Source organism: Entelurus aequoreus, linkage group LG28 (genome assembly GCF_033978785.1).
Source record: "Entelurus aequoreus isolate RoL-2023_Sb linkage group LG28, RoL_Eaeq_v1.1, whole genome shotgun sequence".
NCBI classification, from domain to species: domain Eukaryota; kingdom Metazoa; phylum Chordata; class Actinopteri; order Syngnathiformes; family Syngnathidae; genus Entelurus; species Entelurus aequoreus.
In genome coordinates this window covers 28,998,112-29,012,545 of record NC_084758.1, presented here as the reverse complement: position 1 = coordinate 29,012,545, position 14,434 = coordinate 28,998,112, and the positions used below count along the sequence as shown (strand labels likewise).

The window sequence follows — 14,434 nt, the reverse complement described above, 5'->3', positions numbered from 1 at the left end:
TAACTACAGTTTGTCGCTACAAGTGTAAGTGTAAGTTAAAACTCTACTATCCAAAGCGAAAGCCAGTTATCAACAACACCCAGAAACGCCGCCGGCTTCGCTGGGCTCGAGCTCATCTAAGATGTACTGATGCAAAGTAGAAAAGTGTTCTGTGGTCTGACGAGTCCACATTTCAAATAGTTTTCGGAAACTGTGGACGTCGTGTCCTCCGGAACAAAGAGGAAAAGAACCATCTGGATTGTTATAGGCGCAAAGTTCAAAAGCCAGCATCTGTGATGGTATGGGGGTGTATTAGTGCCCAAGGCATGGGTAACTTACACACCTGTGAAGGCACCATTAATGCTGAAAGGTACATACAGGTTTTGGAGCAACATATGTTGCCATCCAAGCAACGTTATCATGGACGCCCCTGCTTATTTCAGCAAGACAATGCCAAGCCACGTGTTACAACAGCGTGGATTCATAGTAAAAGAGTGCGGGTACTAGACTGGCCTGCCTGTAGTCCAGACCTGTCTCCCATTGAAAATGTGTGGCGCATTATGAAGCCTAAAATACCACAACGGAGACCCCCGGACTGTTGAACAACTTAAGCTGTACATCAAGCAAGAATGGGAAATAATTCCACCTGAAAAGCTTCAAAAATATGTCTCTTCAGTTCCCAAACATTTACTGAGTGTTGTTAAAAGGAAAGGCCATGTAACACAGTAGTAAAAATGCTACTGTGACAACTTTTTTTTGCAATGTGTTGCAGCCATTAAATTCCAAGTTAATGATTATTTGCAACAAAAAAAAATAGTTTTATCAGTTTGAACATTAAATATCTTATCATTGCAGTCTATTCAATGAAATATAAGTTGAGAAGGATTTGCAAAACATTGTATTCTGTTTTTATTTACCATTTACACAACGTGCCAACTTCACTGGTTTTGGGTTTTGGACATTGCTTTTATGTGATTTTGTTATGTGGAACTTTGAATATAGGCTTGAATGGTTGATTCCGTGGTTTACTTTTTCACTTTTCAGTTTCATTTGGAATAACATCCATCAATGTTCTACTGCTTGTCCCCAGAGGAGGGTCTGGAGGCTCTCCCGGCTGAACTCGGGTAACCCCTGGACAAGTTGCCACCTCACAGTAGGGCCAACACCGGTAGACAGACCACATTCACACTCACACATTCGGGGCCAATTTAGTGTTGCCAATCAGCCTGTCCCCAGGACTTTGGAGGTGGGAGGAAGTCGTAGTACCGGGAGAGAACCCACGCAGTCACGGGGAGAACATGCAAACTCCACGGAGAAAAACCCTTCTCATGTTTGAATAAGACAACCTTTTCTAAAAAAAAAAAAGGCAGTTGTTAATTTAGTTATGCAACAATATTTTGTTTGGATTTGTTATCCTCTTATTTTCGTCAGGGGAAAATTTGTTGATGATAACTACGACGAAAATTATTAATCAACAAAATTAACCCTGCACTGGAACAAGTACTGTATTATCCGGACCATAGGGCGCAACGGATTATAAGGCGTACTGCCGATGAATGGTCTATTTTTTAAATCGTTTTTCATATATAAGGTGCACCGGATTATAGGGCGCATTAAAGGAGTCATATTTTATTTTATTTTTCTAAATGTAAAAGACTTCCTTGTGGTCTACATAACATGTAATGGTGGTTCTTTGGTCAAAATGTTGCATAGATGATGTTTTACAGATCATCTTCAAGCCGCTTTCTGACAGTCTCTTCCGGAAGTGGCTCACCTTCGACAGCGTCTTCTCCCCGTCATCTTTGTTGTAGCGGTGTAGCGTGCAAGGACGGGAGTGGGAGAAGTGTCAAAAGATGGCGCTAACTGTTTTAATGACATTCAGACTTTACTTCAATCAATAACGGAGCAGCATCTCCTCATCCGGAAACAACAACACCGGAAATGTGTCCCGTGAAAAAACGTCCGACCGGAACTCTCTAAAAACGAAAGTTCCTTGGGTGAATAATGTAAACTCACTACACCGGTATGTTTTAGCGCTTTCATGGCGAGTTTACTGACAGATATAAGTAAGAACTTTACACTACTTTATATTAGAAATGGCAACAGTGGAGGATGAATGTACCATAACAAGAAGATAGGAGAAAAAGAAGAAGCTTATTGACTACGGCGTTGGCACGGACTACAAAGACTGAAGCGCGCAATTTTTCAGGATTCATGCAGATCCCAAATACAGATCAGCAGGTGCCAGATGGTAATTTTGCATAATGTTGCGAAACAAAACGCCAGATAATGTCCTACCTTATACACACACCATAATAATGGGATCTGAGCCGAGGATGTCGTTGCGGCTTCTGCAGCCCTTCGAGACACTCGTGATTTAGGGCTATATAAGTAAACATTGGTTGATGATAATACTTGTATGTTGATGCACATCAAGCGGTGCGGCTTCATACCTTACCAAAGTCGTACTAAAACATTTTGATAGATTTTTGAGCGCCCTGTGTAATGTTCTATATTTTCAATGGAACATACAAAATGTTGGTGTTGTCTACTTGAGTCGTATTGCCATTATAGTGCAGTCTACACGTATTTATTATGTTTGACTGCCATCTACTGGTCACACTTATTATTACACCATGTACCAAATAAAATAGCTTCGAGGTGGATTAGCGCAACCAAACTTATTTTTAGGCTAACCAGGTTATAAGGCGCATTGTCGAGTTTTGAGGGGAAAAAATTATTTTAAGTGCGCCTTATAGTCTAGAAAGTACTGTAGACCCCATTGCACATAACACAGGAAATGACTTCACTTCGCCTCAGATAGTATAATCAAAGTCAAGCTAGTTTGACTTTGTCTACTATTGTCTAAACTGTAGTTTTAATTATACCTGAGGTGGGGTGACTCCACCCCACCTCAGGTATAATATAATTTGTTTCAACAGAGTACAGTCGTAGACAGCAGCAGACGGGACTTTTTAAGTCATTGTTTTGTTTGTTTACTACTTGATTTTTAGTCTGTGGGGTTGGAATTAGAAAACATTTTGTGACAGCTGACCATGGACTTGCATTTATTCCTGATGTTGGCTGTGCAAGTATACACAGTGATGTCTGGTAAGTCCACTTCCTTTACTGGTTGATAGAAGTCTTTCCAAAATCCTCTTTGTGCTACATTATCCAGAACATAGGTGATGTACGTGTAAATGAAACCAGTTGTATTTATAAAATTCAACAAGCACAGATGAAAATAGAGTGCTGCTGTATATCAAAAGTAGGTAAAAAATAGAAAAACATTAAAAAAAAATCAAATTGTTGAACATCATGTGTTCTAAAATGTAAAAAAAACAATTAGTAAACAATGAATAAATGTAAAATGAGTTCAAAGTCTTGTGTTTCTTCCTATAAATATACATAAAGAGCTAGACAGAAAAAATGATTTAGCTGCGTTTCAAGTAAAACCTGTCAAACATCAGCGTTCAGGAAGTCTCGTGTTGCCAACTTGGCAACGTTGTTGCTAAATCTGGCGACTTTCCAACTTTTTTTTTTGTAAACCTCGACGAGCGACAAATCTAATTACTTTTCCCCGGTGTTCAAATTGGAGACTTGTCTTGTTGTCTTGGAGACCCTGAAGGCGAGAGCACGGCTGCAGTTGATGTCCTCGACTCCCTCCCCCGTTCCTAAGCACTCGCAGGCACCGTGTGGTCTTGCACCAGCAGAGCGGGGACCCTCACCAATTAAAGTCCAGACTGCAAAGTCATAGTCCGAGTCATACCAAAGACTATAAAAATGGGACCCGTTACCTCCCCGCTTGGCACTCAGCATCAAGGGTTGGAATTGGGGGTTAAATCACCAAAAATGATTCCCGGGCGCGGCCACCGCTGCTGCTCACTGCTCCCCTCACCTCCCAGGGGGTGATCAAGGGTGATGGGTCAAATGCAGAGAATAATTTTGCCACACCTAGTGTGTGTGTGACAATCATTGGTACTTTATCATTGGTACTTTACCTTAAATGACTCGGTTTATTAATGCATTTTTGGTTTATTTAGTGCATTTCACCACCTTCCAGACTTTGATACTCTAGCATGGGGGTCAGCAACCCTAGTGGCTCCCTGGAGCATTTTTAAAAAAGGATTGAAAATGGAAAAAGATGGGGTAGAAATATTTTAGTTTTAGTATGTTGTTTTGTTTGAGGACAAACATGACACAAACCTTCCCATATGTTAGAAAGCCAACTGTTTAATATGTTTGAGTGTATGCTTCACTGATGAACGTCGTGTTGTCCTACTAATTCCGCCTGTTCTTGAACTTACCGTAGTGTGGACAGTGACGCAACAGTTTGTTTGCATGTAAAATCTTCCACTGCGTCTTTGTCTTATTTTGTCCACCAAACGTTTTATGCTGTGCGTGAATGCACAAAGGTGAGCTTTGTTGATGTTATTGACTTGTTGGAGTGCTAATCTGTCTTATTAGGTCAGTACATGACTGCAAGCTAATCAATGCTAACATGCCATTGAGGCTAGCTGTATGTACATATTGCATCATTATGCCTCATTTGTAGGTTTATTTGAGCTCATCTAATATCCTTTACTTATGTCCTCTTTGTATATAATTTAGTTTTGCACGCCTCCTTCGGCAGCGTTTTCTCCCCGTCATCTTTGTTGTAGCGGTGTAGCGTGCAAGGACGGGAGTGGAAGAAGTGTCAAAAGATGGAGCTAACTGTTTTAATGACATTCAGAATTTACTTCAATCCATATCGGAGCAGCATCTCCTCATCCGGAAACAACAACACAGGAAATGTGTCCCGTGAAAAACCGTACAACCGGAACTCTAATAATTAAAGTTCCTTGGGTGAATAATGTTAACTCACTACACCGGTATGTTTTAGCGCTTTCATGGCGAGTTTACTGACAGATATAAGTAAGAACTTTACACTACTTTATATTAGAAATGGCAACAGCGGAGGATGAATGTACCATAACAAGAAGATAGAGAAAAGAAGAAGCTTATCAACTACGGTGTCTGTGCGGACTACAAAGACGGATGCGCGCAATTTTTGAGGATTTACGGAGATCCCAAATACAGATCAGCAGGTACCAGAAGGTAAGAAAAGTGTTTTTTGAATAATATTGCGAAACAAAACGCCGGATAATGTCTTACCTTTTACACACACCATAATAATACTCGTATGTTTAATGCACCGACAATCCATCAAGCGGTGCGGCTTCATAGCTTACCAAAGTCGTACTAAAACATTTTGATAGATTTTTGAGCGCCGTGTGTAATGTTCTATATTTTCAGTGGAACATATAAAATGTTGGTGTTGTTTACTTGAGACCCCAATCATAGTGCAGGCTACACTTATCTCTTATGTTTGACTGCCATCTACTGGTCACACTTATTTTTACGCCATGTACCCAATAAAATAGCTTCGAGGTGGGTAAGCTCAACCAAACGTATTTCTTACATTAGGCGCAGAAAAAAAAGGGATTTTAAGTCCGCCTTATAGTCCGGAAAATACGGTACGTTTTCATGCATTCAATTAGTCTGATTTCTCAAATAGTCAGGTTTTTTTTTTTTATTTTGACACCTACTATACATGTGAAGTCCAAGTGTCCATGCACACTCCCTAATGTGACTATTGGTCATACGCCGTGTGCCTCCCGTACACGGGGGGAGCGCTTATTTCCTTTTAGTGCAGGTAAATGTATTGCTTTTCCGGTTGACCTATAACAAACGTCACACCAGTCGTGTGTGGCTCCGTACAAGTCAAGACTCAGCCTCGCTCTGTTGTACCTGATGTCCGCTGTAATATTGACAGAGATTACAAATATTGCGTCTCAAATGTTTATGCTGATGTTAAATAGCAGACAGCATCAAGAAATTATCTTAGATTGTGCTACAAACATTACGCTGCTTCCAAGAATGTATCAGACCGGACCCAGGTCTGAATTTTTGGATGGAGAATCATGGAAACAAAACTTTAGAATGCCTCGGAGTTCATTCATAAGACTCTGCGGATTAATGGAACGAGTTTGGCCTAGTAGTTAAAGTGTCCGCCCTGAGATGGGTAGGTTGTGAGTTCAAACCCCGGCCGAGTCATACCAAAGACTATAAAAATGGGACCCATTACCTCCCTGCTTGGCACTCAGCATCAAGGGTTGGAATTGGGGGTTAAATCACCAAAAATGATTCCCGGGCGCGGCCACCGCTGCTGCCCACTGCTCCCCTCACCTCCTAGGTGGTGATCAAGGGGATGGGTCAAATGCAGAGGACAAATTTCACCACACCTTGTGTGTGTGTGACAATCATTGGTACTTTAACTTTTTTAAATCCGAAGTAAAAGACAGTTTGTGCCCCAACTGATACTGTTCCAGATGAAGGTTGCTATGGTTTTGGACTATCTAACCAGTTGCGTGGAATACAGAGTCATTGTTCATCAGTTCGGAGTGCACAAATGCAGCATGAAGAGGTTTGTGTATGTTTTATTATTTGCCTTTAATATACATGCTTCATTCCCTTTCATCTCATTGGTATTTCGTCCGGGAGTCCAAATGAGGCCAGCATTCTACGTTTCCATAGCTACCTTCTTCAATAAATCAGTTTCTTTCTTTCTCCCATTGATGCACTTCAAAATGTTGTGTTCTTTTAATTTTTGAAAGCAAATAAACAGACTCCTCTTCTTTACAATTGCTGCTTATGTTTTTTATTGAATGGCATCTGCTTCCAGGCTATAACCCGTGCAATAATATGAAGGGTCCCCTACGGCAGCACACACAACCTTCAGAAATCTGGTTTTCAATCGCATAATCCAGGTGTCCAAACCAAACATGATCGGATTAAGGTGTTTCCTTGAGTTGGAGGTGGTTTATTTAGAGCCAAACTATTGGAGAAATCTGACTAATTTAGTGCATGGACACGTACTGACTAAGTCATTATCCTAGCATTAGCCACTAGCAATAGCACCAGGCTTTTATTGGACAACAACAAACAATTACTTACAATGTCCGCTCTCAGGATGCCGACTGATGGGATGACGACATTTTTCAGCAAGAGTTTCGTACTACAGGTTAAGCTGGTAAATTCACAATAGTCCTTGGGTAAAAACTGTTAAAAAACACTGTCATATTGCTAAGTCTTCAAGCGAAGTCACCTGGTCCAAGTTGAGACCTAGTATCCACTGCTTCAGTAGGTCCGAAATTTGAGTTGGTACTGACGGAAGTGGATAATTACATATATCCATATTTAAGAGTTACTTCTTTTGTATCTCCTATAGTCATATTTTAATCAGCTAATGTTTCGTCTGGTACAAAGTGCTTGCATTACGAGTGTCCTTGAGGAGAGAGTCAGAGCGTTGAATATCCTCTCTGCTTCACACTCCCATAACATTCTTAAGATAAGGGGCACAAAGCTGTTCTGGGCTAGCAGACAACAGGTGGGGAGGAGGGAGGGGAAGAGGGGGGCAGAACAGAACGTCTCTGGGGGGTGGGAGCGAGGGACAGATTGAAGAAGACAGCACTTCCGTGGGTTTTGGGGGAGATCGATCTTAGCTGCGCGAGTGAACGCTTCTGTACTGGATTGGTCTCACACTATTTCCAAAGCTTTGGAAATAAATTACAAAATACCTATTCTGTTTCTGGTGGTCCTTCTACTCAGCTTATATGTCATCAAAAGAACTTGGGAATGACCAGCAACTTTAGTTCCCTGGGAGGAAGATCTGCTGGGACGCAACAGTACCGAGTGGAATTTGAAAGTCTTCGTCTTGTGACCACAACCTTGTGCAATACTTGTGCGAGGCATGATTGATTAATTAGCATTGACACACCTCACACTTGACATTTTCCTTACGGTTGTATTTCCCCATTCCCTACTCGATATTGATTTTTTTTCATAATAACAAAATTTGGTCCTCGCAGCTTGCGTAGTTTGAGTAAGTCAGCTAATGGGGATCCATTCAATAAACAACAAACAATATCTTATCTTGTTGCTCATAAAGATTTTGAACGATGGTCAAAATTCCCCCAAAAAAATGCAATTCCCCTTTAAGTTACTATATATCATTAGACATGTTTAATCAAGCAAACGTGAACAAAATAAAAGAAACACTATATTTACTACTTAAAACTAATGGCAAAAATAAAACATTTACTTACCAGTGACTGTGATGGAGTTTTTTGTGTCAGTTTACAACTCCATTAATTTGCAGGTTGTGTGTACAAAGTACTTTACTGAAATCAGTGTTTTCATGTTTACATCAAGAACCAATTTAAGACACAATCATTACATTTGTTAAAAAGTTAAAAACAATTGTTGTGTTACATAACAAAATGTTATTTCTTGTTTTTACTTTCAGTGATTCACACGCTGAAGTATTTCAACACTGCGTCCTCTGAAGTGAAAAACTTCCCAGAGTTTGTGAGTGTCGGCTATGTTGATGATGTTGAGATCGTTTACTATGACAGCAACATCAAGAAGGCAGTATCCAAACAAGACTGGATGAACAAAATCACAGAAGAGGATGAAAAGTACTGGCAGACCCAGACACGGATCTATGTATACAACCAGGTTGTTTTCAGATTCAACGTTGCAAAGTTTATGAAGCGTTTCAACCACACTGAAGGTTTGTTTGTGTTGAACTTTACACTATTTAAATATATCTGGTGTCCCTATACACTTTTTATACTGTATTAACTGCACTGATAATTTGTCTTTGTCCATCCCATAATGTTCTACAAAAAAGACATGTTACTTTGAAGTGTGTGCGTGGGTTTCACTCTGATTTACACACTTTGTGTCATTCTCTCAGGTGTTCACATTTACCAGGAGATGGTTGGTTGTGAATGGAATGATGAAACTGATGAGGTTAAAGGTTGGTTACAGTACGGTTATGATGGAGAAGACTTCATATCGTTGGACATGGAGACATGGACATGGACCGCAGCAAAACCACAAGCTTTCCCCACCAAACTCATGTGGGAACGTAACAGACAAATCATGGACAACGATAGGTTCTACTTCACTGAGGTCTGTCCTTCTTACTTGAAGAAGCATGTGAAGAATGGGAAGGATGCCCTAATGAGAACAGGTAGAACCACATGATGTACATTCACCTTTGTAACATGTTAACACACCCTCTATAGGAACGGTACTAACATTACAAGCTACACTATGGTTGTGATTTACTAAGACCAAATACCACACGCTAAACAGCGCATGCAAAAAATAAAATACAGTTCGAGGGCTACAGCCTGGAATACCAGGTCTCGGTTTTTTGGAGAATGTTTGAGTATTTTTGGAGTATTTAAGAGACGCTACCCCTGTGAGAAGTGGATGAAGACAGCCAGTATCACCAACAAGCTGGATGTCTTCCACCGACGATGCCTCAGATCCATCTTGGAGAGACCACATCTCCAACGAGGAGGTGATGAGGAGGGCAGGTGTAGCAGCACTATCTGACATTGTCTCCGAAAGGAGAAGGAGAATGATGGGGCATGCACTCAAGACTGCCAAAACAGAGACCGGCAAGTGTGGCAATGGACTGGATGCCAGAAGGTGGAATAAGGAAGAGAGAGAGGCCGAAGAAGACGTGGAGACACAGAGCCAAGGAAGACCTAAGGGAGATGGGTATCAGCTGGCACGGAGCAAGAAGAGCCGCCAGAGACCGGAGAAAATGGAGGGGACACGTCGTCCAATGTTCCAATAGGAACGGGAGGAACTAAGTCTAAGTCTAAGTAAACCTGAAGACTGACGACTATGCTCTGAAGAGTAGGGGCACAACAAATCAGAGATCACCATGCAACGCATAGAAAGTCAGGACTAAAATCTTAAAATCTATGCGGAATTTGACTGGAAGCCAATGAAGACTGGGTGATATGGGCTGTTCTGGGTGCACCGGTCAAAAGTCTGGCAGCCGCATTTTGTACAGTCGGAAGTCTCCTTAGCGTTGACTTGTTCAAACAAGTGAAGAGAGAATTGCAATAGTCAATACGAGACAAAATGATCATTTCGAGATCCAATTTTCACAGCAAATTTCTCACTTTAGAAATATTTCTGAGATGATAAAAACAGTTTTTGGTCAGTTGATGGCGGTGACCCTCCAAAGACATTGACTCATCAAACACAACCCCAAGGTTTCTGAGTGTGGTTTTAACAGATGCACACTGAGCACCAAGGGAGTTCTTGATCAAGGGGATCCTTTTTATCGGGAGCAATTATCAGAGTTTCCGTTTTGTGAGAATTTATCTGGAGGAAATTTGAGGACAACCCGTTTTTGATACGGAATACACATTGCAAGAACTCAGATATAAAAGTGAAAATCAGAATCATTGAAGGAGAAATACAGTTCAAAATAATCTGCATGGAAATGATAAGAAACCTTTTCAAAACTACGGATCAACCTACCAAGAGGCATCGGGTACTACAAAAATAAAACAGAACCCTGGGCCACACCACAAGACAGGTAGGACACATTGGACTTTACATCATTAAAAGCAATATTAGAAATGGTTCCATTTATGTAAGAAGTAAACCACTGGAGAACCGCACCTGAAAACCCCATCCCAGATTTGAGTGGATGAATCAGTACACTGTGATCCACATTATCAAAGGCAGATGTCAAATCGAGTAAAGCCAAAACTGTGTAGCAACCTGAGTTCTCGCAAAACAATGAGTGTTGAAATCACATTGCGGGGGCTAAATAATTATGTTTGCATCTTCTCCTCCCAATATTGTGGGCATTTGGGAAGTCAGCATATATTTTACATATTAATGAAGACAGAGACGCAAAATGGATTGCACACCTTATTCTGCAGAAGCAATCCACTTTGCACACAGTTAGTAGATCAGCATAGCGTGTGCTATCAGGTTTGCACATGTTTTAGTAAACGCAAACTATCAGTAAATCAGGCCCTCTGACTCTTCATGCACTTTTCTCTTTCTCTCCTTTTATTTTTGTGTCCTCATTCCACACGTGATGTCACTTCCTGTGCAGAGCTCCCAATGGTGTCTCTCCTCCAGAAGACGCCGTCCTCGCCGGTCACCTGCCACGCGACCGGTTTCTACCCCGACCGAGCGATCATGTTTTGGAGGAAAGGCGGCGAGGAGCTCCGCGAGGACGTGGAGCACGGAGAGATGCTCCCCAACCACGACGGAACCTTCCAGATGACGGTGGACCTGAAAGTGAAGGTGACGGCCGACGCGGAGGGCAAGTACGAATGCGTGTTTCGGCTGGCTGGCGTCGAGGAGGACTTGATCACCAAGCTGGAGAGAAGAAACATCCTGAGCAACGCAAGGGATGAAGGTGAGAGACACATTTAGTTGAATGGTTGTGTCCTCAAAACAAGAACATTGGAGACGTTTCCTATCAGAACTTTCAGCGTTCTTGATCCATGTCCCAATAATGTTTGATGTTTGTGTTATTTGCTCTCAACAGGCAACATGGTGGTCCTCCCCGTGGTGGTCCTTCTGGTGGCCATCTTTATCGTCAGGCGTCTCAGAAACAAACTTTGTCAACTTTTTCTAGTCTTCTATTTGTTTTTTAGCAGCAGAAAAAAAAAAAAAAAAACCTTTTATTAGTCTTTGTTTTGTTTGTTCGCTACTTGGGAAGTAGATTCCTCACAGTTCACCTCCCGTCCTTCTGTCACAGCAAAACACATTTTTGTATGTATTTTTCCCACAAGGTGAGCTGGATGCCACTTTGATATTTGCCAACAAAAAAGGAGGAAAATGGCCGAAAGAAGCAACGAGCAGACTAAATTGACTGCTATGTTGACCTTATGTCATAAATTGTCATCCATCCCTCCATCCATTTCCTACCGCTTGTCCCTGTTGGGGTTGCAGGGGGTGCTGGAGCCTATCTCAGCTGGGTTATTTTATTTCGATCATCTCCAGTTGAACACACTTGCGCTGGCTTGGCTAACATTGGCAACCCTCGTGACGCGCGTCACGTGACCTCCAGTGGCCGTGGACGGCCATACAAGGCAAGTCTCACTGGAAGTGAAGCACAGAGACGGAAGGGTGTGCACAAAAGGGAATATGCATCGGATTTGGGCCGAAGGTCTGCTTGAACAGTGTACTGTAGTAGACAGCAGCAGACTTTTTTAGTCTTCGTTTTATTTGCTTACTATTTGATTTTAATCACAGTTGTCTTTCACAGTGTGATTAAAATAAAATAAAACATTTTTGACAGCTGACCCTGGATTTGCATTTAATTCTTCTGTTGGCTCAGCAAATACACACGGTGATGTCTGGTAAGTCCACTTCCTTTACTAGTCCATAGAAGTCATTGCAAAATCCTCTTTGTGCTACTTTATCCACAATATAAGTGCCATCCATCCATCTTCTTCCGCTTATCCGAGGTCGGGTCGCGGAGGAAGCAGCCTAAGCAGGGAAGCCCAGAATTCCCTCTACCCAGCCACTTCGTCCAGGTCCTGCCAGGGGATCCCGAGGCGTTCCTAGGCCAGCCGTGAGACAGTCTTCCCAACGTGTCCTGGGTCTTCCCCGTGGCCTCCTACCAGTCGAACGTTCCCTAAACATCTCCCTCGGGAGGCGTTCGGGTGGCATCCTGACCAGATCTGGCTCCTCTCTCTGTGGAGGAGCAGTGGCTTTAGTTTGAGCTCCTCCCAGATGGCAGAGCTTCTCACCCTATCTCTAAGGCAGAGCCCCACCACCCGGCGGAGGAAGCTCATTTCGGCCGCTTGTACCCGTGATCTTGTCCTTTTGGTCATAACCCACAGCTCATGACCATAGGTGAGGATGGGAACGTAGATCGACCGGAAAATTGAGAGCTTTGCCTTCCGGCTCAGCTCCTTCTTCACCACAACGGATCGATACAGCGTCCACATTACTGAAGACGCCGCACCGATCCGCCTGTCGATCTCACCATCCACTCTTCCCTCAATCGTGAACAAGACTCTGAGGTACTTGAACTCCTCCACATGGGGCAGGGTCTCCTCCCCAACGCGGAGATGTCGCTCCACCCTTTTCCGGGAGAGAACCATGGACTCTGTTTTGGAGGTGCTGATTCCCATCCCGGTCGCTTCACATTCGGCTGCGAACCGATCCAGTGAGAGCTGAAGATCCTGGCCACATGAAGCCATCAGGACCACATCATCCGCAAAAAGCAGAGACCTAATCCCGCATCCACCAACCGGATCCCCTCAACGTCCTGACTGCGCCTAGAAAATCTGTCCAAAAAAGTTATGAACAGAATCGGTGACAAAAGACAATATAAGTGTAATTGAAACCATATCAAACCAACTTTATTTACAGATTTGATACAAACACAACCACAGACATAAGTTTAATTCCTCATGCTTCTTTCTATAAATAAATATCATCAGAACAAAGATTGTTGCGACATTACAAGTAAAACCTGTCTGTTCAGGAAGTAAGATCAAGGTCTCACGTGATTTCAAAGAAAGTTTTCACCTGATGTGGCCATCGAGGGCGCACTAGTGTGACGCTTCCTGTTTGTCGAGCATAAAGAATCTGGCCGATAGTTGACGTCAGGCTCTCTACTTTTAATCGACGTTGGTCAGTGAATTGTCAGCCGCTATTGTAAGTAAAAATTGTCTCACTTTTAAACAATTATCTCCAATTACACCGAAACACATCAACCTTACAATGAATCATTTTAGCATCAGTCAACATCTTTGTGTATTTCCAGTAGGCAGGAAAGCAGAATCCAAACAAGACCGGATGAACAAAAGAGGATGAAAAGTCCTGGCAGACACGGACCTATGTATATAATGACGATGTATTCAAATGCATCATTGACACTTTTATGAAGCGTTTCAACCACACTGAAGGTTTGTTTACGTTGAACGTTATACTATTCAAATATATTTGATGTACTTACCCACTTTATATTGTAGTAAACTTACACATATTACTGGTTGTGATGGCGATAATTTACACACAGTGTCATTCACATTTACTGGGACTGTCAGGCTTGTCACTGACAGTTTGGTTATGTATTGGTTTTTCTTCTGTTCCTCTGTTTGTTTAATTTCCTGTCAGCGCTCTTATTTTGGTTCCTTTTCCTGCACGTCTCCCTGAGTGCTTGTTTCCCTCACCAGCACCTGATTGGCAGACTGGCACACCTGGTGGCAATTGCCAATCAGGCTACTATTTATACCTGCCTTGCCCTGTTTGCTGTTTACAGTTTGCCTGTTTCCTGGTTCCTGTGTGCTGTCACCTATTTTCCTGGTTTGTGTTTAACCTGCGTTTTTGGACATTAAATCATGTTTTCATGCAACAAGCCTGCCATCTCTGCATTTTGGGGTTCGTCACCAACATCGCCTGACAAGGAGATGGTCGGTTGTGAATGGAAGGATGAAACTGAAGAGGTTGAAGGTTGGATACAGTACAGTTATGATGAAGACTTCATATCATTAGACATGAGGACATGGGCCACAGCAAAACCACAAGCTGTCCCCACCAAACTCATATGGGACAGTAG

The 14,434-nt window shown here is 42.3% G+C and overlaps 1 protein-coding gene across 3 annotated transcripts in view; it reads left to right on the top strand.

The window, feature by feature from the left end:
- LOC133645137 (major histocompatibility complex class I-related gene protein-like) overlaps positions 1-12,154 on the top strand; it is a 200,020-nt gene extending 187,866 nt beyond the window's left edge. For all 3 annotated transcript variants that reach the window (XM_062039973.1, XM_062039972.1, XM_062039971.1), the window contains 4 exons: positions 8,327-8,593; positions 8,780-9,058; positions 10,964-11,272; positions 11,405-12,154. In XM_062039973.1, the coding sequence (XP_061895957.1) occupies positions 8,327-8,593; positions 8,780-9,058; positions 10,964-11,272; positions 11,405-11,547 (998 nt within the window). In that variant the 3' untranslated portion in view covers positions 11,548-12,154. The remainder of the gene's footprint in view (positions 1-8,326; positions 8,594-8,779; positions 9,059-10,963; positions 11,273-11,404) is intronic.
- Positions 12,155-14,434: the final 2,280 nt, after the last annotated feature.